The 24,054-nt window shown below is 42.2% G+C and overlaps 2 protein-coding genes across 4 annotated transcripts in view; both read left to right on the top strand.

The window, feature by feature from the left end:
* The window catches only part of dennd2b (DENN domain containing 2B), a 50,520-nt gene extending 47,646 nt beyond the window's left edge, over positions 1-2,874 (top strand). The window contains exons 17-19 of one of the 3 annotated variants that reach the window (XM_078283303.1): positions 803-1,042; positions 1,333-1,419; positions 1,519-2,874. In XM_078283303.1, coding sequence (XP_078139429.1) covers positions 803-1,042; positions 1,333-1,419; positions 1,519-1,553 — 362 coding nt within the window. In that variant the 3' untranslated portion in view covers positions 1,554-2,874. The remainder of the gene's footprint in view (positions 1-802; positions 1,043-1,332; positions 1,420-1,518) is intronic. The other 2 variants (XM_071912174.2, XM_071912177.2) reach the window with 2 other exon arrangements.
* A 3,929-nt stretch (positions 2,875-6,803) lies between these two features.
* On the top strand, positions 6,804-22,079 carry trim66 (tripartite motif containing 66). The gene is made up of 17 exons (XM_078283994.1): positions 6,804-6,812; positions 7,544-7,757; positions 9,623-9,752; positions 10,088-10,204; positions 10,491-10,605; positions 10,877-11,023; positions 11,717-11,834; positions 12,294-13,168; positions 14,970-15,176; positions 16,043-16,187; positions 16,286-16,370; positions 16,463-16,649; positions 17,576-18,516; positions 18,895-19,018; positions 19,163-19,237; positions 19,903-20,055; positions 20,211-22,079. The coding sequence occupies exons 1-17, from the start codon at positions 6,804-6,806 to the stop codon at positions 20,445-20,447; spliced, it is 3,879 nt and encodes a 1,292-aa protein (XP_078140120.1). The 3' UTR covers positions 20,448-22,079.
* The last annotated feature ends 1,975 nt before the right edge of the window (positions 22,080-24,054 follow it).

The following is a 24,054-nucleotide window of genomic DNA, read 5'->3' as shown; positions in this document are numbered from 1 at the left end:
TATCTCATAACCTGATCAAAGCACTAGAAAATGATCTACAAAGTGATGTAAAACAACAAGGGAATGCGGGAAATGAGCAAAAACTCCAATCACGCTGGAATTGTCCTTTAATGATCCTTGGCACGGCCCAGCTGCTGCCAATTCTGTGTTGAATTCTACTGTTTCTCTAATATTCACCGAGTGTCTTGGCATGTCGTTCTAGACAAATGTATTTTTCACAGAGGCTCTTCAGCTTCAGCTCACACTTCCATAGTTTCTTTATCAGGGACTACAGGGTCGGTAACATTCCCAGGTGTGAGACTTTTCTCCACATCTGCGTTGAATGTGAAAGTCTGTGCTCTTGCCTCAGTAAGCTCTCTGATTGATTCAGACGACATGGTGCTAGGCTAATCGCCATACAAACATCAACTAATGTAAAAGGAATGGGAGTCGTAAAGAAGCGACCACTATATTTAATTTTTTTCTTAATTTTGTTGTTGATGTAAGTTGAGTCAAGCTGAGTTGACCAAGAATTATGAGACGCATCCCTAAGTCACCACACAGTTAACATTAGCAGTGGTAAATTTTATTGTTTGTGTGGCAGTGAGCAGAGAGCCAAACCATGCATTCTAGTTTAACCTGTTTCTTTGACTGCTTTCAGACTGCTTTCAAGAACCATCTGACTATTATTTGGGAAAAACAAATTGTTCTTTGTTGATGTTATTCAGTGTGAGATGTCCACTTTGTTGTTAGAATGTCAGTAAAAATGTAAGTAATCCTTTGAATAAAATTGTGAATAATCCCTTCTCCTCTGCGTCCTCAGAGTACAACTCACTGAACAGCCTGGTGTCAGAAGCCTTCATCCGCTTCTTCCTGGAGACCATCGGCCATTACTCGCTGTTCCTCACTCAGAACGAGCGCGGGGAACGTATTTTCCAGCGGGAGGCCTTCCGCAAGTCTGTGGCCTCTAAGAGCATCCGCCGCTTCCTGGGCGTCTTCATGGAGTCTCAGATGTTCGCGGGCTTCATTCAAGACCGGGAGCTGAGGAAGAGCCGGGCTAAAGGTAGACCGTCAGTTGTTTCTGTTTGTCCTATTTGTTGCTTAAAAAACTCAAGTTGATTTGCATGAAAAGACAGTAGATTTTCTCAGTGCCGTTCCACCCCATGCCTTTAGTTCTCACTGTGCAGCAGAAGCTTCACTAGTACTGACCTCTAGTGGATGAAAGTTATATGGTGGCGTGCAGCGTGTTTTCCCACCACATCACTGTGCTGCTCCTTGACAGACTAGAGTAACTGTAACTTTTTGGAATACCATGATGTATTTCTTTAATCACTTGTGCTGTGCTTTTGGCAGGACTCTTTGAGCAGAGGGTGGATCAGTATCTGGAGGAGCTGCCAGACACGGAGCAGAGCGGAGTCAACAAGTTCCTTAAAGGCCTTGGTGAGTTCTTCTTCTTGTTTGCCCCCCTGTATAATATCCTGATTTAAACCTCCCTACATTAATATTTTGACTTAATGGATTTTTGGATTCTCTTTTCAGGAAGTAAAATGAAGTTTCTCCACAAAAAGAGCTGAGGGAAATTTGCTACTGTACTTAAACCTAAACCAGCATGTCACGTCTTGTTTGACAACGTACTGCAAACCGAAGACCTGATGTCCCAAGTCTCTGCATCATGATGATTCTCACTCTTTTGTCTGTCTTTTTTTTTTTTTTTTTGTTTAAACATGTACATATTTCAGTGTAAGCTGGCTGTGATACTCTCCATTGTAGATGTATTGTTAAGTGTATAGTACCATATGAGGCTAACGATAGTAGGACGGTACAGAGTGAGTGAGCCATAGAGTAACCACTGATGTCCAGGTATGCTTGAATTCAGAATGAGTGAGTGAATGTGACTTGACATGGACATAGATGTACAATTCATATGTTTGATTTTTGCATTAGTTCACATCAGTGTTGTCCTCTGTTTTAAGGAGTGTAAAACCTATTCGTCTGACTGGCAGGAATTGTACATGCGTCAAGAGAATGAAGAAAATGATTGTAAATGTTAAAACGTACAGTCTTTTGCAAATCTTTTGTAAAAAAAAAACAAAAAAATAACAGCAATTAAAGATGCTTCCAATGCCTAAATGTACAGTATTGAGTTTACTAATGATACACAATTCAGGAATGTTAAATATGTATGATGTTTAAAAGTCTATCCATGACTTCAACTTGTCCGACTTCCTGACTGTGCCTCCTATTAAGGGATTTGCTCTTGGCTATCAACTTCTGTTTGGCCATCAGCTTCTTCTGCTTCCCTTGACCCAGCACTTAATGGTAATCCTGTCAAAGTGGGTGAAGAGAGGCTTGATCATGCTGAGCCAAAATAAAGTGTAAGGGTAATTATTTCCCTTGCACTGAGAGACTCTGAAAAGAAACAGAACTGTATTAGTGTGTAAATAATGACTCTTGCTGTCATACCAACCCCTAACACACATTTCCAATAACAAAAATACATATGTATGCTACAGCCTTTATTAATTTGACCTTGACATGGTGTTTTGTTCTCTCCCCTCCAAAAAAAACACATTCCTAAACCCAAAGCATACAAAGAATCTGACTTATCTCTTTTGGACGCTGTGAAATATTTCATTCACGTTTGATGCATGCTTTGCCAAATGATATAAAATCAGCCCTTTTCACATGTGACATCTCTATGACAGCTTCCCCCAAAGCTATGCATTATGAGGAGCTGGTGGGATCCCAAAAGGCACAGTTAGTCTAGCACCAGCTACCACATGCTGCTGGTAACCTAATTATGTCCTTGCACATCACTCTGGTGGCTGTCACTGCCGTGCTGTTATTAGCTCCTAACTGGGAGGCTTACTGTTGACTCCAGTCGTCATGCTACTTTTATTTCTTGTGCTTGACTCCTTTATAGCACTTACATAAGCAACTATAGGCTGTGTTTAGGAAAAAATAAGCTGCATAGCATACCCCAAATAAAATCACTGTAATATATCCCTATAACATTCCTATAGGGACGTTTTGTCTGTCTGTGGTAATAGTGAGTTTATAGAGACTTTATCGTTATATTTATCTTCTATGGTGTTACTATAATGTTAAAGTTTTCCTGTGATGTTTGTATAGTAGGCTACCCTTTCTATTTATTATAGGATAACGGCATCTGCCTTTCGTAATGCTTCAGTCGTAAAGATGGCATGTCAGATTTGATTGGCGTGCTTACAGGCAGCAGTGATCTGCCCAGCCTCTACTGTAAAAGCCCACACTCCTCGTGAACTTGGCATTTAAATGAAACAGCGTCCTCTAAACAAATTGGCACGCCACGGCTCTGAGAACGTCAGAAGTATTGCATGAGAACGAATAAAATCTCACGATTAACTGCGAGACTTGGCATCTCCAAAATTTGGCCGGGCCAAATGCGACATCCGATGGGGGGGAGCCGACAGTGATGCACAGGTCAAGGTAAAGAGCTCGCGCTTTGGACACGCACGCACACACTGTACCGCACTTAACATGATTGACAGGCGGGCAGAAGTTGAGCCGCTCAGCTAGACAGTCTTCTCTTCACTGGGCTGAAATACTGCACACTCACATCCTCAAACACGCGCATATTAATGTCTACCTACTGGGATGTTTTGCATAGGCTGAGCTCCCCAGTGCGAGAATTAATTTGTACATGTAGACAGTTTCTTGATGCTCTGAATATTACTCTGAAGCGAACCTGTCTGTACGCTTAATTCGTGTCCGTGGTTTATCCTCTAGTTTTGTTATGGACTGCAGCGTGATGCCATGTATTTTATGGGCGTAATCTCATGCGCACATCCTAAAAAAAAACAAGAGTGGCCTTTCACGCTCAATGATACGCTATAGGTTATGGCTTCTGATGCAGAGCAAAACCTCTTAGTGATTGTTCTTACCGCGGGGGCATACAGTGCAGTATGAGTGACATCCTTATTGTTACAGCGGACGCGTTAATAAAGTGCTGTCAGACAGATTCATGAACAGATGGAACAGGTAGCCGTGGAAACTAACGTACCCTAACGAAAAATCACTATAATATCCCTATAATTTAGCGGCTTCTGCAGTGTGATTTATAGAGTGTCCTTAAAACTGACTTTATAATGACCTTATCATACTTCATGGTGCCTTTTTGTCCCCTATGATATCACTATAACATTCATGTTAAATGGTTTTACTGTCATATCCTTCTAAAATGTATGATGGTACTCCTATAGTTAGGGTAGGAACACAAATAATCGGAAGGTTTGGCTGAGCAGGTTATTTTTATGGCTATAGATTTAAGGATAAAGCTCCCTTTAGCAGGCTATAATTTCAAAATCATATAAAAAGGAGTAGGCTGTAAAATGCGGTATTTAAAATCATTTTAGGGGCGCAAAGTTGACTTAGCCCTTATTAAAGTTTGCTAAGTGTTGCCTCAACCGGTTGGCTACAAATTTGACAATGACGGTGACAAAAAAAATATTCGAAATTCTTTTTCATTAAATACTGGCAAATTTTGCACTTATTATAACAGTTTTTGATCACAGTATATGACCAATATCAACTGTCAAATCTCAAAAATACCAACATGTTAGATCTATTAATTCATTATATTCAATTCCAATTAATTAGTTTGACATTTACTGACAACAGGTAAAAAAAAATAGGCTCAGATTTTCAGACTGGGCTTGGCAGTTGGTAGGCATATAGCTCATACAGCTTGTGTTGAAGAATCTTGCAAAACACAGTTTATCACAATTGCACTTTAATCATTGTACATAAAAGTAATGCTGGTTATATGTGGGGAGCTTTGGCAGATCACCATATCAGCATGCACAATAGTGAGATGTTATAGAAACAAAACAATATATCACTTCTGTAATGATGTAGCAACAGGCATGGAGCAGATCTCCTGTAGCCCAGGACAGGAGGCACAGTGAGGTCCCATCAGCTGTAGCAGTTCAATCACTGCATGAGGAGGAGACAGGGGTTAATGAGCAAGTGTGCCAAAAAAAAGTCTCATACTTGCTTATGTAAGATGCAACATCTGACTTCCTGCAAAGAGCCAGGAGAACTCCTTCAGTGTGAGTGCTCAAATGATTTAAATTATGTATAGCTTTCGTTATTTTTGACGTACTATTATCATTCAGTAAGGATTTATTTGTGTCCCAGACTGATAGCACAGAAGGCCAGTGAAGATGCTTCTCTCCTGTGGAAGAATTTCTGGGCAGAACAGAGAGTGAGTCGTACGTAGAGAGAACAGATGCCTGTAGGAAATGGTGAATGTATAATAACACAACAGTGAATCTGACACTGTGGCTGAAGATAATCCTGCCTTTGCTGCGATCCCATCACCCCAGTGTTAATGGATGTTACATAGGTGTGCTTTCAAGGGAGAGATCACTCTGCAGGTTTCTATTATTGTGACATCTCTTGAGATGGCGTGCTCTCAGGCTGCGTATCTGGAGCCAGCCTCACTTAGCAGGGCAGGGAAGCTGGGGGGGGGGGGGGGGGGGGGGTCAGTTTGAAAGATAAATGGGTGGAGTGTGCAGTGAAAGCAAAAAGCACAGTTTTAAAATGCTACAGAGCTGAGTGAACAAGAAAGCGGGGTGCACCACGATTGACTAATTGTGTTTTAAACTGGGTCTTTGAGCACACAATGGGGAATGGGATCGCTCTGAGCTCCCTAGTGAAGCACCCAAGGATGAGAAAGTTGTCAGATTTGTAGGTCAGGCTGCAGGGGTTGTTGTTAGGCAGACTTGCTCACAGCTCCAGATGTCACTGTGGTTTTGATTTGGGCTCTACTTGATAGCAGCTCTGTGTATTAGGTTTCTTTTGCTTGCTGGTTGAAGGGCAGCAGCGCTCTTCTCCACAGTTCCTTTTACAAGTCCCATATCGCCCCACAATTGTAACCCATTTCTTGCTGATATAGTTTCAGAGTGTTGTAATATTATCCTCTCTGTATCCAAATATCTTTTCCAGGTCCAAAGTTAGCTCCTTTTCAGTTTTTTCCCCGCTTCAGTGTGTGCTGTTCGGTCCCTCTGACATGCTGTGTTAAAATCTTAATTGATTTCACAGTGTTAGAGGGAATGGCAAGAGTGTATCCTAGTCCCATCTGGAGCTTATCAGAGCCTGACCCGGTTTTGGTGTGCTACGTTAGCGTGTAGCTCCACTGGGACCTGTCCCCTCCTTGTGCTGACAAAGGGATGTGGAAGAAGGGCACAGCCAGCCCATCATAGCCCAGCCCAGCCCACCCCATCCCAGTATAGCCCGGCACAACCCAGCCCTAACATAGCCCAGTCCTGCCTCACCCCGCCTGCTCCAGCCACTCCAGCAGTGCTTACAGTACAATTCCTCCCTCCTTGAACATTGTAGGTCACTTGGCCTTCCTTTCTCCATTTTGGAAAGGGCTTCCGGGGATATTTTGCCCTAGAAAAAAAATAATTATCTTATCTCCCTAATTCCCAATTATTATGCACAGGCTTATTTAAGAAAAAGGATTAGATTTTCTCTTTTTTAGTGGCTGTACCGGGGAGCAGAGGATGAATTTGAACGTGACACTCCTCTCTCCTGCAGTGAGGAGTCCTACACATGGATGAACTGGGGGAGGAGAGAGCACAGCGAGGCTGTCATGTAAGCCGTCTCCTCTGGGGCCACCTCTCGGTGCGCGCTGCTTCCTGCTGCAGGTAGGAGCCTCAGTGTTTCTGCGTAGCGGGTGCTGCTGCTGGCGTCAGGCTGTGTGCTCTGCTCTGCTCTCCCTCCCGCTGAGAGAGCAACTCCACTCTCCACTCTCCAGCTCCACTCTCCCAGGCTCTGAAATGGAGAAGGTAAGACATTTCTTGCAGCATTGTTTCCTGTCATTTTTTATTTTCTGACACAGCTAGAGGTAGGCTGGCACTTATTTCATCAGAAGACTGTTTATTTTTCTAATGTTTTGTGCAGCAGTTAAACTGTGATAATTAAGTGGAAGCAGCTGTATTGTATGTGCATCATCCTGCTAGATTTCCTTGCTGGGGGCTGTTGACAGTCTCTGAGCTCTTTGATGTGGCATTTGAAACGAAAGCAGATTTGGACACTATTTGCAAATCTATAAATTGTTTTATCCGTCTTATTTTGATGACAGAACGGACAAACCTTTATTGTTAAAGAGAAACATATCTTTCACAATTCCTTATTTTGACAGTTTTTATGTCTTTGCTTTTTAATGTTTCATTTCATCTTAATGTTTATAGATAGTGGTGGTTGGTGGTTTTGCTAGTACAAGTGCACAAAGGGTGTTTTATTATAGTTTTAGTTTTTCCCCTTGAGGAACTTGATCAGATGTTTCTGACAGTCTCTTGGAGCTACACAGGATTTGTGAGCATGAGAACAAAAAACAAGTCTGAGGAGTGTGATTTAGCCCAAAGTTAAGAGGTAACATAAATATTTCTGACATATGCCACCCCATCTTTTTATCACATGGCCCTGTGTGTGTGTGAGTGAGTATGTGTGTGTGTGTGTGTATTTACAGTACATGTCAGTCAGACACCAGGGGTTTTCTTTGTATGTCCCCCTCCAGAGCTGCTCAGACTGTTCAGAGCCTCGGCTCGCACAGAGCCTGTGTACGTTCTGCAACAAGTGGTTGTGCTACCAGTGCACAGACATGCATCAGCATCAGAGAGCCACCCCCGCCTCCCAGTACACAGACTTGCACCAACAACCGAGGCCCGCCACCGCCCAGTGTCCCGACCTGCACCAGAGAGCACCCGGCTCCCTGCCTCCGACTGGACAAGGCAAGTGTTGCTGCCAGTTTCCAGCCTCACTTTTCTCTTTCCTCCACTTTCTAGGCCGCCATGTCAAACATGGGTGGGGCCTCACGAGTTTGTCTCTCCCAGTGTTATCTGCAAGGCTATTTGAGTTTCTTTGTTTTCCTTCTCCTGCTCTGTTTGTTTGTTAATCATGTCTCGGTAGGAACCATTGCAATGAATTATGCATGATGGTGACGATGGTTGTTAATGGTTCCTGGAGATCGCCTGTGTTTTATTACTCTTCCCTTTAACATGTGGCCCAGATTCTTAAGTGCTCTGATGATTCCAGTTTTTCTAAGTGACAGTATGTTACTATTTAAAGATGCTTCTGCCAGCTATCTGCTGTTTTTGCAGGCCTGCAGTCGTACAAATTACCAAATTGTAACCAGTTGAACCTAAAACACCTTTATCGTGATATGTGAGTGATAGTGTTTGGTATTTGTGTACTAGTGAAACAGCCGTGTGAAATTGGCGGAGTGACTGAACTGACAGGCAGGATGTGGTCACTCAGCTCGGGCTGATGCATCAGGGCTGATGCTCAGCTCCTTACCACAGAGATCTGTAATGAGCAGCCACATGCAGGCGGGTTGGGGTTGGCTGGGGTGAGCTGGCCAGCAGAGAGCAGCAGGGCTGCGTTCACTAGCTAGCCTCATCCAGCAACGGTTAGATAAAATAATGTTCTGTAGGCCAATTCTGCAACCATTTTTACAATGACCTATTTTGAAATGTGTGAAAGTTATTTTTGAGATTGTTTATTTGTGTATGTGGCTGTTGTTGTGTGAGTGAGAGATTGCACAGCGCTGTGTGAAAGGGGAATAGCCTGTTGTTTAGTTACATCTTTGTGGCCCAGTAGTCTTTTACCTTGTTTCATTGCAACTGCAACCTGCTACCTGCCCTTTTCCTGTTATTTTATGTTTTTTTTGCATCAAACAGATATACAATATACAATACAGAGCTAGGCCAACTTTAATATAGTCAACTGATATCCAGTCATCACAGTTACCACTGACTCTTTATGGTTATTCTGGAAATCTGGATGCACATTCCAGCTGCCAGAGTCAAACCAACCTGGACAGACAAAGCACATTAAAATTCAAATTCAATTCTTTTATTGCTCTCAAAATTAGGTCCAGTCTGTCTCACAGAGTCAAAACAAAACAACACAGTGATAGGCCCCAGCTGCTGATTAGCTTTGTGAGATACACTATACTCATGTTGCAGAAGAACCACGTTTCATGCTGTTCATACAAATCATTTGCATAGAAAATAAATTCTAATTCTAAAGGCAAATATCTTTCATTTTTAAAGACATAGATTACTTAGAAGCAAGTAAAGCTCACTAGGTAATGCAGCCTAGCATTTGCATTTCTCTGCTGCTGATCAAAGATAATTTCTGCTCTACTTCTCTCTGTGCCACGCTGAAGATTGGAAGATTTTAAAAGGTGTCAAGTTTTGTGAATAGATTGGAACAGTGATAAATGTGAATGAGTCATCAACAGGACATTGAGGGCAGCATCAGACACAGCATGCTTTCATATAAACAGAATCAAAACAAAATTTGATATCCAAACAAAATATCTCAATTTACCAAAACACATTTAATTGAGTCCCCCAAACGGCTGCTTGCCTGATCATTCGATGACTTTAAATAAGTTTTGGTTTGGCAGACCGCACTGCATCAGTAGCAAGCTTTTGTTGTCTCCAAATCTCTTTTTCTGCTTTTGCTTGCCACACCGATGTCACACCTTCAGCTGTGGGTGTGAATTTCTTGTTGAGTGTCTTTCTGTGGTAAAGCTCCATGCCCCATCCCCCCCCCCCCCCCCCCCCCCCCCCCTCCTTCTGTCTTTTAGGCCCAGGGTCATATCCTTGTTCGCTGCTCATGTGCCACTCTCACAGACAGGAGCCCTTGGAGCTGTTCTGTGAGTCATGTGACCTTCTGTGCTGTAGCAGCTGTCACCTGTCCTCCCACAAAAACCACAGGTCAGTCCTCAGACACGCAGCACAAGGACACTGCAGAGACGGGGCTAAGCGCAGGTTAAAAACTTCCTCCGAACAACAGCACTCTCTAAATGCCTTGTCACTTTTATCATCTGTATCTGCATACACTATCCTTGGCCTGCCTAATACTTATTAAGTATTCATGCGCTGTTGTTTTCTATGATGTTACAGTACAGTAGTTGCCTCTAAGGTCACCTGCATAATGTCTTGTCCCCGGGGAAACAAATTTAATTATGGTGTTCTTTATGCCCAAAGAATAAATTAGTGAACTTTTCTAACTAGCTCATGCTGTGATCTTGTGCTTCTCTTCTGTTCAGGTTGGTGCAGATTGGGAAGGCCCTGCAGGACCAGCAGTGGTTGTTTGAGAGCCTGATGGTGCAGGTGGAAGAGAGGAGGTCTGCAGTGGAAAACACTGCCAAACAGATAGAGGACAGGTCAGTTTAGAGTCCAGGACACACACAATCATCAGCTGTACCCAAATCCTAAGCAACGTCTGGCACAAATGGACAAGAATTTGACAATGTGGAATAATGCAAGCTAGTACATAAATTCATCTTGATGCTAGCGCATTTCTTCTCCCACTGTTCTATCATTACAAAATATCTTACCCGCCATGTTGAAGGATCCAAATAAAATAAAACATCTGTACATCCAAAAACCTGTATTGGAATTTTTTCTGCCAGCAATCAGATTGTCATTTTCTCTCTCCTCTCCTCTTAGGCTTCATGGAGTCAAGATCATGCACAGGAAGGCTGAGAACCAGATTAAAATGGCAAAGATGATTATGATGAACGAGCTTAACAAACGAGCCAACCTATTAATAGAGCAACTGGAGGTAATTACTTTTTCTCTTTCTCTCCCTCTTATCGTTCAGCTGACCGCGAATCTACATGCAGAGAATCAGTACCCGACGTGATGTAATCAGCCCTGAAAGCAAGCGAAAGAGAGCCAATAATAATATGTCAAAGCTGCTTAAGCCGGCATCTCAGGAACTACATCTGGCAAAAGAAAAACGAGCGATTGATTAGCCCCCTGAATCCATCCGTGACTTTCTGTGCCAGTAATTACCCGTAACCGTGTGCGTGTCTGTGTGTGTTTCTTTGCAGAAGATCTCGGAGGACTTCCAGCAGCGTCTGGAAGACCAGCTGCAGGGGGCGATAGAGACGTGCGGCCAGCTGGACCATGTGCAGAAGTTCATCACCTGGGCAACGACCCACCATGGCAGGAGCCCGGTGCTCTTCAGCAGGGCGCTGGTAGGCTGAGAGGAAGGGTCCGCAGGAGGCCACTGACACTGTAACACTACACACAGCGCTGTGAAAAAGTATTCATCCCATGTTTGATTTTAATTTCAGTTCAGGGAGTGTGAGAGAAAAAAAATGTTTGGTGCCATTCTCATTTGTTTTTTCTGTGCAAGGTAATCAAACATGTAATCTTCAGGTGTGACAAAGTAAACCCCCTCCCTAGTCACCTCAACCTAATTAAAGGGATAATTAAGGCCAGCTGTTTGAACAGTGGTTAACAATCAGGCCTCATTTGGGTTTTTGATTGGGAAAGTCTTTTCAGCTTTGCTCTAATGTTATACCGCCCTACACAGGTAAACAGCAGTAACTTTTTTGTGTTTTACAAAGGTCAAGTGTCATGACTCAAGTTTAGATTTCATTTTAGCAAAACCTGTGCTACCAAACAATATATATATATACAGTATATTATCCACTTCTGTACCAAGAATGCTTTTGCCAGGACAGGAGATGATGAAGATGAAGATAATTAAGGCAGCCTCTGTTCTTTCATATATAGTTCACATGTACATCACATATAACAGCCAAATAATAATGTCATTTATTCACTTAACCTCCAAACTGTACTTAGCAAAACTGCAATGATGCACTTTTCAGTTTCATATGATCCTAATAGGAATTGAGCTAACTAATATATTCTTCTGTCAGATTTCACTGCAGATGCAGCAACTGCTTGAGTCATCGCTCCACTCAGACTCTTGGGTTCCTGTCAAGATCAAATTCAACTGGGATGCTAGCTACTGGACTAAACAGATTTCCTCTTTAGGTAAATTTAGCGTTATCAAAGCAAGTTGGCTATAATGTTGTATGTTGAATACATTAATTCAATTTAATTAAAATGTTTGGAAATTAGCCTGCAATAGATAATGTTAATTAATTAGAATCAGAATCAGATGTTTTGTATAACTGGGTTTAATGAATTTACTGATATTTTTTTAAATGTTTTTAAACATGATTTTTAATGTTACAGAGAACTTGTTTCCAATACCTGGAAGATTTGTTCCAAAATATGACATTCTACTCTCTCAAAAGGATTGTCTTATACAGAATTAAAACAAATTGTTTTACCTTTTAAGAGTTATGACTTGTTCTTGGTTGACAAAATGATAACGCTTGATACAGACTGGATCCCCCTATATTTTAGAGATATAATAATGAACTTATGGTAATCATTTGTTTTACCAAAATGGACATATGGCCAACATGTGCTTCTTTGTTTCTGCAGGCCAGCTGACTGTCGAGGGAGGAAACTGCCCCTATCCTCAGGGTTTGGCCTGCCCCAGTATCCTGCGGCCGCAGCCCATCACCTGCATGGCCCTGCCCTCTGTGTGCCACCGAGGACGAGAGCAGGGCTGTGGCTACCAGGCCTGCTGCGAGCCCCAGATGTGTTGCCTGCATGGCATTCCCTCTCAGCCAGATCTGCCCGGTCTGGACAAAAACCAACTGGAAGCCGCTCTTTACAGCTCCGGCTGTATTCAGCCTACCCTTCTCTCTGCCTCTCTGCACCAGAACCAGCAGCTGCAGAGGTGCTGGGACCCAGAGAGCCCCCCAGCCATGCAGCCTTCCCTGCAGTGTCCTCCCCCTTCATCACCTGCCCCAACCGTGGGGCCCGTCCAGCTCGGCTGCAGTCACGGATCCACATCCCAGCTACAACCAGCCTCACCCCAGCCCCAGTCCCAGCCGAAATCTTATCTCCATCACCAACACCAGAGGGAACACCTTCCTGAAAGCCAGACCCAGCCAAGTGCAGACCACAGCAGGCCAGGCCAGGGCCAAGTCCAGGGCCAGTGTCAGGGAAAGCTGTCGGCCAGCACAGCTCTGCAGCAGCATCTTGGGCAGAGGGCTGTGGACAGAGACGTAATAACTGAGGAGAACTGGGAGGAGAGGCGGAGAGGGGAGCAGACCTACGGACAAGCAGCGACGGTTGAAGGCAGAGAGCTGCTGAGTGTTGAGCTGCAGCAGGAGAGGAGGGAGCAGAGTCCTGTCCAGCAGCAGCAGCAGCAGCAGCAGCTGCTCCTGGTTTCCCCGGCAGCAGAGCTGAGGAAAGAGCAGCAGGGGACCAGACCTCCTCTGGCACTCAGAGACTACAGGGATGTCAGGGTGAGACAACCGGTTCATCAGTGTCTGCAACAACAACTGCAACCTTTTTCTGCTCCACATTAACTTTATAAAGTCGTGTAGTTAAGGAATGGAGGTATCATTTGAACATTTTGCCTCCCATTTTGGTTTGTACCAGCAACTACTTTGAGATCAAATTGAGCCATACTTCAAATTTCCATTCCACACTTGGTCCTGCTCACTTGCTATGGGCTCAAAAGACCTCAACACAACTATTCACAACTCAAGACATGTTATACCACTCAGTGCTGCTTACACATCTCTCGAAAACCATAGTATGAGACCAGTTTCAGGGCAACCTCCTATAGAGCAACCACACACACATTCATACACTCACTCAAACACACACACAAACCTCAGGTAATCCAGTAGGTAACAAAGCCTTCAAAAAATGCAGCAAGTAGTAACAAATGCCAAATAACTTAAATCAAAGTCAGTAGGAAAATGTTCTGCTTATGCTGCATAATTGTATATTTGCAAAACACATAATGATAGGCAGGTAATTGAGTGTTGAATCCAACGCAGAAAGACGTTTTTACCGTTTAATTATTAATCTATACACGGCAGATACTAAAGGAATGCCGACTGTTTGTTTTTATGCCAGAATGATCAGTTACCACAGTTGACAGCTAGCCTGAAAACAGATGGTGCAACAGAAACCTGTTTCTTCCTTTATGAAGAAAGGGTGACGGGAAAACAAAGAGCTGCTCTGACAATTAAAACTGAACTGCACATAATAATGCATCCTAAAATCCAGGACAGCGCTGTTTATCATTAGCACACTTGATGTCAGGGGTTTGAGCAGCCACATAATCACCTATCCAAAAACCCTCCAGATGCATGATTACAAACACAAAGACATATCATTTTTACCTTTTCACGTCACGGCATCTGAAAATGACAAAAACCACTTGGGTGCAGTCACATATGTACTTAACCTGTCATTAATGAGTCACTAAGGGAATAGTGGAAGCTGGCAGTTTGATTTCAGCTCTGGGTACCACTCTTAGATAAATCCCTACACCCCCCATCCTTCCACAGAGAGAGAGGGATTATAGTCTATTTTCCTCCACAGTCAGAATCCTGCATACCTCTCCTTAGGGGCATGGATCAGGTAAGTGTTTTAATCGCATGATAATTATGAGCACATGCTCGGTGTCAGCTGGCCTAAATATATATGACGGTGCACTAGAAAAAGAAGAGTGGAGAGAGGAGGAGATGTTAAAGAACCTGAAGTCAACTGATTTGTCAGCCCTGCTGCATATATTAGCTGGGGACACAGTTGAGGATTTTGGGGAGCTTTTTGGAAAACTCACATTAGTTAAATTATAATATGAGAGAGGAAGGGAGAGAGAGGGGAGGTAATAAGTGATTTGCCGATCCTGCTTAATCAAAGGATCCCACTGCACCCCTGATGGTGAATTTACATATGATAATTGGTGTTGTAACCAATCCTTTCATTATCTGTAGAATAACAGTAATCTATGCAGTTGTGTGGGCCAACCTCCAGGTTTGGAGGGATTGAGTTGTTTTGAATTAGTCCCAGAATAGGCTTTGAGTGATGTTTTTCTCATTTAGTGGTTGCCTGGGTGTGTGTGTGTGTGTGTGTGTGTGTGTGTGTGTGTGTGTGTGCGTGTGTGTGAGACACTCAAGGTTGTTTCCATCGCACACATCCTGCTCCTTTCTCTCTGTTGTTAAGGCATGAATAGGTGCATCTGTGCATGTGATATGGCTTGGCGCTGTTGAAACCCTTCTCGGTTTTGTATGTTTGTGTTTCTGACAGAGATCCACTTCCCTGGAGACGTCTGTGACAGCCCACGAGAGTGGATCTGATATACAGAGCAGCAGGCTCAGCTCTAGCTCAGTGTGTGCGAGGAGGAAGAGACGCTCCCAGAGCATCCCAGCAGAACTGGCAGCTCCATCCAGCAGCCCCTATACTGAAAGGCCCACAGGGTGCGCCCACAGCCTAGGAGCAGGAGCTGCGGATCAGGTAACCCCGACATCAGGGTAGAATCACTCACAGGGAGCAACTGATGCTCTGCTGCCAAATAAAATTGAGGTGGTCACCACCGTTTGATGATTAAACCTGTGTTCTTTCTAAACACGTGTATACTGGCATGATATTGTCTACATGTCTTCCTTTAAATTAGTACAATAAATTGGAGAGCTTTCCAGTGGGGCCAGTTCCACACAAAGCTATTGTCTCCTGTTACACACAATTCCATGGAAAAATGTTACAAAATTATATTATTACTCTAAAATAGTTTTGGATCAGCATACCAGTTTTAAAATTCTTTTTGATCACAGATTCAAAAATTTTAGATTTGATAGAAATGCACATTTTGGTTGAAGGATTACATGCTTCTCTATGGGTTGAGACAAACTCTGCGACCCTCGGGCTGATGAGACCCTTTTAAAACCCATTGGATGAACTCAAAAAAGCATGGTGGTCAAGCTAGAAACAAGGCTGTTTTTAGTTCCTGAAAAGTTGTCTCTTTGGTGTCATGAGGTTTTCACCCGACAGCAGCGATAACTACAGCAGAGTGAGTCTGGTTCAGTATGTGCCCAAGCTCATATGGCAGAAGCTTTTCAGAGAGTAAAACTGATTACCAAATACTGAGTGGATTTGAATGGCAGGTGTCTTTTTGGCTTTATACATAAAAAACTCCACCCAGCTGCTGTCACTGTATTATGACTGATTCATACTAGCTTTTCCTTTAAGAGCATTAGGAGAAGTATTATATTTTGTGTATTTTTCTAATAAAGAAAACATATTTTTCATATACTTTATTTAAAATACATGCTCTCTTTTACTTAAAACAGTGTGTTTTTCCATTTTATTTGCTTTATTCTCAGTATGCTAGTGTGGATCCGAGGCAAAGGAGGGCTTCAGATGGGGTGATCCAGTGTGTTGCCAAGGAAACCTCGTCAGCCACGCCCCCTTCCAGAGGCCCATCCATCCTGCACCTGTCACCCTTATTGTCCTACAAGACAGAGCCAGGTGCCGGACAAACTAACTATGCTATTGCTTCTTATATCCTCAAATAAATGAAATGCAATGGTTTGTGAATATATCTTCATAATCCTCCTCTTCATCAGATCATGCTTTCAGTTATGTGAGCGAAGAGATTGATTATGAGGCCAAAGAGCAATGCAGAATATCAAGAAAGGGCCAGAATAGCAGGTATATTTACTCTCAACTCAAACATCTTCCTATGCAGAAGTTGTGAAAATGAAACGCAACATTCATCATCCGTTCCCTCCTTCCCTCTAAAGCAAAAGGGAGGCTGAGAAGGATCCAGGAAGTCCCAAGGTTCCTGTGGTGTGCTTGGAGCGGCTCAAAGTCCTCGTGTCCCGACTCCCTCCACACGGCCGGCGGCAGAGTGACCCTCTACCCGCCAGCGGGATGGAGAGGAGCAAAGCTTTCCCCCAGCAGAGAGCCTGGGGCGATGAGATGCCTGAAGTAGGTCTCACCTCTCTTTTTATACAGTACAAGCAGTGTGATCCTAAAAAACATGTTTGTAGTAATATTAGTAATCAGTTGAAATCAGTGAAAATATCATAGCAGTCAACATTAATTTTGAAAATATAGGTGGTTAAGTAATCCTTGGATTACTGACAATTTTGTTTTAATGGTAGAAAGTCATTTTGATTATGATATAGTCACATCGATTTACACAAGTTGAAATAATGCTTAATCATTTTTGTAGACGATATAATCATTAAAATTACAGTCTGTCTATAAGAATAAATTATTTGTGTAACTTAATGTTTTGTACATTTTGGAGGCAAAATAATCTAAAAAGGAACAGAGAAAGTACTTTACCAATTTGTAGTAAATTTGCAGCAGATAAGCTGTAAACTGATTCTTTTTTGGAAGTAACTTTTGAAATGACATCATATAAAATCACTGTCAAGTATGATGTATAACTTTGTAACTTATGCCAATGTTGAGTCTCGCAAAGTAGGTTACACATTCTAATTCAGTGTTTTCATTAAAATATTCACCCCCAGGGTTTGATACCAAAAAATTATCTTTGTCACTAATTTGATATACTGTTGGGATGATAGCTAACTAGTGTATTTTTTTCATTTGAACAATTTATTAATAGATCTTAATATATTATATTATTATATTATTTAATAGATTTTAGACATCACTAGAGAGGCTAATTAATATGCTGTTGAAATTTTTTGTATATTTCATTTAGTGGAAAACTATGATTAAAAAACAGATGGGTAAGCTGGCTGTAACTGCTGGAATGATCTACTACTACTGTCTACTTTCTAGTACGGCATATGCTGTATGTTTCTGTTCTGTTCTGTTCTGTTCTGTTCTGTTCTGTTCTGTTCTGTTCTGATCTATTCTGATCTGTATTGTATATGTAGGGGATAGCTGGAGGCTCTGAGACCATGAGGACGACCCTCTCGTTCGTAACACCACCATACACAGAGCGACAAAGGCCCAGTCAGTCTGCCACACCTCCAGCCATCAGTGAGTTCCACAACCGAGGGAGACTCCAATCTCATAAAGAGTTCACTCTGTCAGTGCCGCCTACCGACCCTAAATATGCTCTTCAGAGTTACTCTGCACTTGACCTGGACTCTGACTCTGATCCCAGGTCAGCCTCGGAGATAGAAATTGTTTCTGAGGCTGATCCAGACTCTGACCTGCACCTTGACTCGGATGCGTCACCAGAATCCGACCCACACCCCGAGTCTTCATCTGAAGCTGAACTCGAGTCTCTGGCTAAGGAGCGATCGGTGGCTGCCGGAGAGTTGGAGACCTGTGGGGAGCTTGACGTCGCGGGGGAGTCGGAGCCTAGTATCGAATATGAAGCAGACCCGGAGTCGGACGATGTGGGAGTGGGATCAGAGAACGGTGAAGAAGAGCTGGAAGCTTATGTGGAATCAGACGACGCTGAAGCAGAGTCAGACCTCCAGGCCGACTATGATCCTCGTTTTCCGGCGGAGACCGATTCTGACATTTTGTCCGATCAGCCCCCAGATTCTCAGGGCTCTGTGGAGTCCGAGCCAGATTTAGAATCGGAGCCCGATCTAACAGCCGATGACCCGCAGCCGCTTCGTTCGGACCAGGAAGAGGAGTCCCTTGTCGGTCCTGGTCAGAGGCCCCTTCTGATTGCTAACCCCATCCCTCAGCGGGGGTGCGAGGGGGCGGAGGAGGTTCAGCCTGAGCAGGAAAATGCAGAGATGGAGAGTGAGGACTTCTGCGCTGTGTGTCTGATCGGAGGGGACCTGCTGTGCTGTGACCGCTGTCCCAAAGTCTTCCACCTGTCCTGCCATATCCCATCTCTACTAAGCTTCCCTACGTAAGCCTCTCATACTGTAACGCTCACCTGAAAGACTTCATTGATAGATTTAAGAGTAACTAAACCCCAAACCCAAAGCCTGTAAAGCCTGACATCTAATGGTAAAAAGAATGCTACTGAAATTGCCATCTTCTATTGGCTGATCTTTGGTGCCAGATGATGGTCAGCTTCTATAGAATACAACAAGTGTGCCTGGCACCAAAGATCAGTCAATAGCAGATGGCAGTTTCAGTAGCATGCTTTTTACCATTAGATGTCAGGCTTTACACAGATTTGGGTTTGGAGTTTAGTTACTCTTTAAGTGTTATCCTCTCACCTATTATGAAACAGTTTATGTGGACCTGTTGTTGGTGACATGCTGTTTCTTACCCTGCTTAGCGGTGACTGGGTGTGCAGCCTGTGTAGGGACGTCGTGCAGCCAGAGGTCGAGTACGACTGTGAGAACGAGAGAACGTCTGGGGAGCGCACATCAGCACATGGACTGTCTGCATGTGACCAGAGAGTGAGTCCTTTCACAAACCCATCAAGGCTATTGACACTGCAATAATGCTGGAGGTGTTCAACATTTTCAGTAAATGCATTCTTTATTTCTTTTTGCATTTATAATCACTGACATTTTCTTCCACGCTTGGTCCACTCTTTATAGAAATGTGAGCGGCTGACTCTTCTGATCTTCAGCAACATCCTAAGTGCTCCCTTCCACGAGCCTGTCAGTCCGCTGGTGAGTGAACAGCCTTTTCTTACTGTCCAGTTAAAAGCCAGCTCCACTCTACTGTCTCATCTATTTTTCACTATATTTAAAGGAACACACCGGCATCATGAAGAGTCCCCCATCTTTGTCTTGCTGCTTTTATAAACGTTTATGGTTTTATTTCCCAGTGATTTGATATTGAGTTATGCTTACCTCGCAGCTCCCATTGACTCTAGTGCAAAAGTCCAAAATTGCAGCTGAAGTGCATCTAAGATACTGTCAAGACGCTTCAGTTTTCAGCCATCTACATTGCTTACAAGGAAGCTTTTAGCATGGCGAGGAACTGGGATTGGCGGATTTGGAATGAGCTTCTGCTAGCACCCATCACCAAGGCAGAAATCGCCAAAATGGCCTAATCAATATATTTTGAGTGTTGCAGAGGCAGGTTTGATTTCTATGTCTGATGTCCAAGCAAGTAGACTACGCATAGGTGGTTGTCAAATGTTAGATAACTCAATCTCTGGAACATATGTTAGATGCATTTTGGAGGCAGTGGGAGCTATGAGCTAAGTAAACTGGAATGAGTTGGAAGAAACTGAAGTTGGTGGGGTAAATAGAAAATCATTGCAAGCCACTGGGGATGGGAATAAAGTTGACGGTCATATATTTTAAACTGATACTGCTTTTGCATGCAGGCTCGACATTACTACCAGATCATCAAGAGGCCCATGGACCTGTCTGTGATCCGGGCCAAACTCAACAAGAGGAACACGCATCATTATTACTCACCTGACGAGTTCGTGGCTGATGTCTATCTTATGTTCGGGAATTGTGCAAAGTTCAACTACGTAAGTGAGAAATTGATATCCCGTGTGTGTATTTTCTATAATTTGTCTTATAATTATAGTTAATTCTAATTCTAATTATGTATATAATTTTACTAATTGCGTTAATCTGTTCAATAGCACTGATCTGTGTGTGATGCCTCTCTCTCTGACCGCAGCCTGACTCGGAGGTGGCCCAGGCAGGTCGCAGCCTGGAGGCTTTCTTCAGCTCCAAGCTGAAAGAAGTGTTTCCTGACAGAGTTTTCCCTGTGGCTGAGGCCGACTCTGACAGCGATGAGTATGATGAAGCCTACAGGGCCACTGAGGGCGGCTTCCCCTGGCCAGAGAGGAGGGAGCAGTGCCACAGAAAGAGGAAGAGGAGACACTCTCTCAACTCCAGGAGACATCACTTCTAACTTGGGGTGAATGGAGCAGAACCATGAAGATATGAAGATATGAATAAGCTGTATTTGTGTTTGATTCCACTCTTTTGTTGCCCAGCCTGTAGGGCTATAACGATATGTCCAAACTGCAATCAGAAAGTAGCGTAGTACTGTGGTTTGCAATAATATTGCGGTGCTGCCATCCAATGGCAGCTGAACATAATGAAACAGTGCCCCCTTATTTCGAAAATGCCTAATGAACTGTGCCACACTTTTCTATGTAAGAGCATCTGATAACTGACAAAGGAGCAACTCCCTGCAGATTTGGAAAAGGAGCTCCAACAGATTAGAGAGGAGCAGACAGAGGGAAAACAGATAACAACACAACTTTAGGTTACATACTTTTGTAACCACATCAATTTGGAAAAAAGACAAGAATAAACAAGAATTTAGAGTTTCTTGGGTTGCATGTTCAGCTCCAAGACATGCCTATTACCATACAAGTGAGGTGATGCTGTAATTTGTACAGTCTTACCAGCCTTTCATATTTTGGCAGTTGATGATTTGCACCAGATGCACATGAAATTACTTGCTGTAGTTTGCCTACAGATCTCCTAAAATCATATATTTGAAATGATATGCTATACATAAAGTTCTGTAGTTGGATGTTTGTTTAGAAAACTTGCTATGCGCCTTTATTAAGTGGATTTCTGGACTTTATTTTTAGGTTAACATAAACCGTTAAAGCCCTGATTATATACAGCACTTTGAAAATTTGATATTGGTAAATATTTGCCATCTTGGTAAATGTTTGGCATATTTCTATATGTGAAACTATATAGAACTTTATTTTATTATATTTGTCTTTTTCATTTTAGTAACAAAACGATTGCAGGCAATTGTCATAGGTTGAATTATTTGATATAATTATATTGGTCTGTTTCTCAGTACATTTTTAGAAAAGCTACAGTGAATCCAGTTTGATATGAGTATGAGAGACAGAGGGCGCTGTAGCCACAGTACTGTGTCCAGAGCTGAACAGGACATCTTGAATTTGTTGTTTGTTTCATATCAATAGATCTAGATGTCTTTGATCAAACAAAAACAATATTACTCACTGTATTTTAGTCAATGGTAATTTTAATTTTACACTTAATCATGAGCTAGGTTTGCATATACTGGTATGTATCATTTTTATTTCACCAGTGTTTAGGCAAAATGTTTCCCTATTATCTAAATATCTCAGGCTTAATATGAGTGTAAGATATTGATATTATTGATAATTAAAACAGGTCTTTGCTATTTGTAGAGCTACATAGTACAGAAAAATATCAATCATTTTATATTCCCTGCAGCTGTAGCCTTCCAGTTTTTAAATATACTTTGAATTGCTTTCTGCAACCTACGATAGATTTTGCTAAACTTTTAGAGTAATTACTGCACAAATTGTTGTCTTTGCACTCTTTGATCAATGTCAAGAGTAGTAAATAAATGTTATTCCGTTTGCAGTAAATAAATAAATAGATGTAATGTTATTTCCTATTGTATGAGGGAAGAATAATATTTCTGATTTATGTATAGTTACTGTAACTCAAAAGAACAGTCTGGTTCCTTGTTTTTTTTCCTTTTTTACTGTAACAGTCAGCCATAAATCTCTCTTATATACTGATATCAATAAAAATCCATTTAAGAGAAAATATTATTTTCCAGGTCCCTTTATTCCTTCCTTCCATCTCATTTTACTGGAGACGGAGACCGTTCCATATGGAAATGATAAAGTATGTTTTATGTCACCACAGACTTGTCAGTTACAGTACCACTGTGTGCTGTAAAGGCTCATCTATATGATCATCGTTTACAAAGTATTTCTGCCGTCTCTAGAGTTGGATGTGCGGTTTTGACAGAAGGGGATTGTGATTTGTCTCAGTCAATTGCCAGCAGCCTCCTGCTTTCTGCCATGTGGGTGGGACTGCATGCAAAACTGCAACCAAAGACTGTAAAAAAAAAGTTGCAACGAGGCCTAAGCATGTAACTGCAGGATCTCTTATTATGGAACACTGTTTGTTTGTTTGTTTGTTTGTTTGTTTGTTTCTTTTTTTCTTTCTTTCTTTCTTTCTTTCTTGTTATGGAAGCTTCTTCCCTAGCTACACTGGCAAGCATGATAATATCTTAATGCATTTGAACAAAAGTTGTCTTTGGTTGTTTCGCTTTGGATGTAATTTTCCATTACAACTAATTCAGTTTTAATGAATGAGTTGACAAGCTGTTGGGGGCAGTGAATAATGCATAAATTTTGGTTCCCTTTGAAAATATCTTGCGAGCTCCAGCCACTTTTCTAACTCTATTATCCCTGTTCTGATTAAACTCTCAGGCTGATGTTCAAAATATTCCACGCTGAAATCCCTATCTGAGGCTCAGGAATAACAGATCCAGCATGTTTGTGTTGGATGCTGTAACACGAGGAGTGAAGAAACAGAGGTTGTGTTTGTGAGCACACACACACACACACACACACAAAAATAACACAAACAACAATATCAATATTACTGCAGTTTTTCCTGCTAAAATAAGTTTATAAGTTTATTGGGCATTATACTTAAAGTGCCTGATCTTTCTGGTGTCTTTCATGTCAAAGCATTGTGATGATCCTGTGGAAAACTTTTATTTATAGCAGTCTAGTTTCTTTGCATGGAGACGCAATCGAGGCAAATGAATAACATTCATTTTAAGAGGCTTCTGAAGACTTAAACAGATATAAGCCATAAAGCAGCATGACTGGGGCGATCCAACCATAGTAGAAAAAGAGAACATGCCAACTTTATGTCAGCAGCATCATAATCTGAAAAATACACTTAATCAATGAAAAGTTCTGGAGAGCTGTATGACAATGTGTTACAGCTGCATGATCAGTTCATACAATTTATGTGGGACAGTGACTTGAGTTGTTTACCTAGCGTAAACACAGATAATGCTAATAAAAACTGCAAGCTAAATTTAGTTAGAACAAAGCACAGACTGAGCGTTCAGCACTGGCACTCGCCGCTTGTGAAACCGCTGTGATGTATTTCTGGAAACAATAGCGAGTTGAATCAGCTCACATTTCAAGTCTGTGACATCACTTTAATAAGACACAGGAGATGGCATTTTTAGTCTCACTTTTAAAACTTACTTATATACTATTAGAGGAATAGTTTAGTTCAGTTTTTATAACGCCTATTTGACTTCACAAACCAAATAGATATTGTTAGCATTTATCATGATTTATCATGAAAATCATGTTAAAAAACACATGTAGCACCTTCCATATGCATAACACCTCCCTTGGCATTTTGACATAATTCTGTACTTTCTGTACAGCCTGATGTCATAGCTGTGGGACTTATGGAAGTATTATAGGCTACCACCAGGTCTATTTCATCTATGGGAGTAGTTGGATGTGCCATCGGACATTGGCAAGCTTATCAGACCAGCAGCAGAAACTGGTTGATCTGCGTCTTTTTCTCGCTCTTTTCATGCAGGCCTCTTAGTAGTTTGCTTGTTTTGACTTTCCTGATGGAAACTGATCCCAATGAGTTTTCCCTCCACAACCTCTGTTTACACCCCCAAACACAACATTATTTAGTAATTTTGCTCTACTGTA

Source organism: Centroberyx gerrardi, chromosome 1, assembly GCF_048128805.1.
Source record: "Centroberyx gerrardi isolate f3 chromosome 1, fCenGer3.hap1.cur.20231027, whole genome shotgun sequence".
Classification (NCBI taxonomy): Eukaryota; Metazoa; Chordata; class Actinopteri; order Beryciformes; family Berycidae; genus Centroberyx; species Centroberyx gerrardi.
The sequence above is the reverse complement of the archived record's forward strand: the minus strand, read 5'-3'. Positions and strand labels throughout refer to the sequence as shown.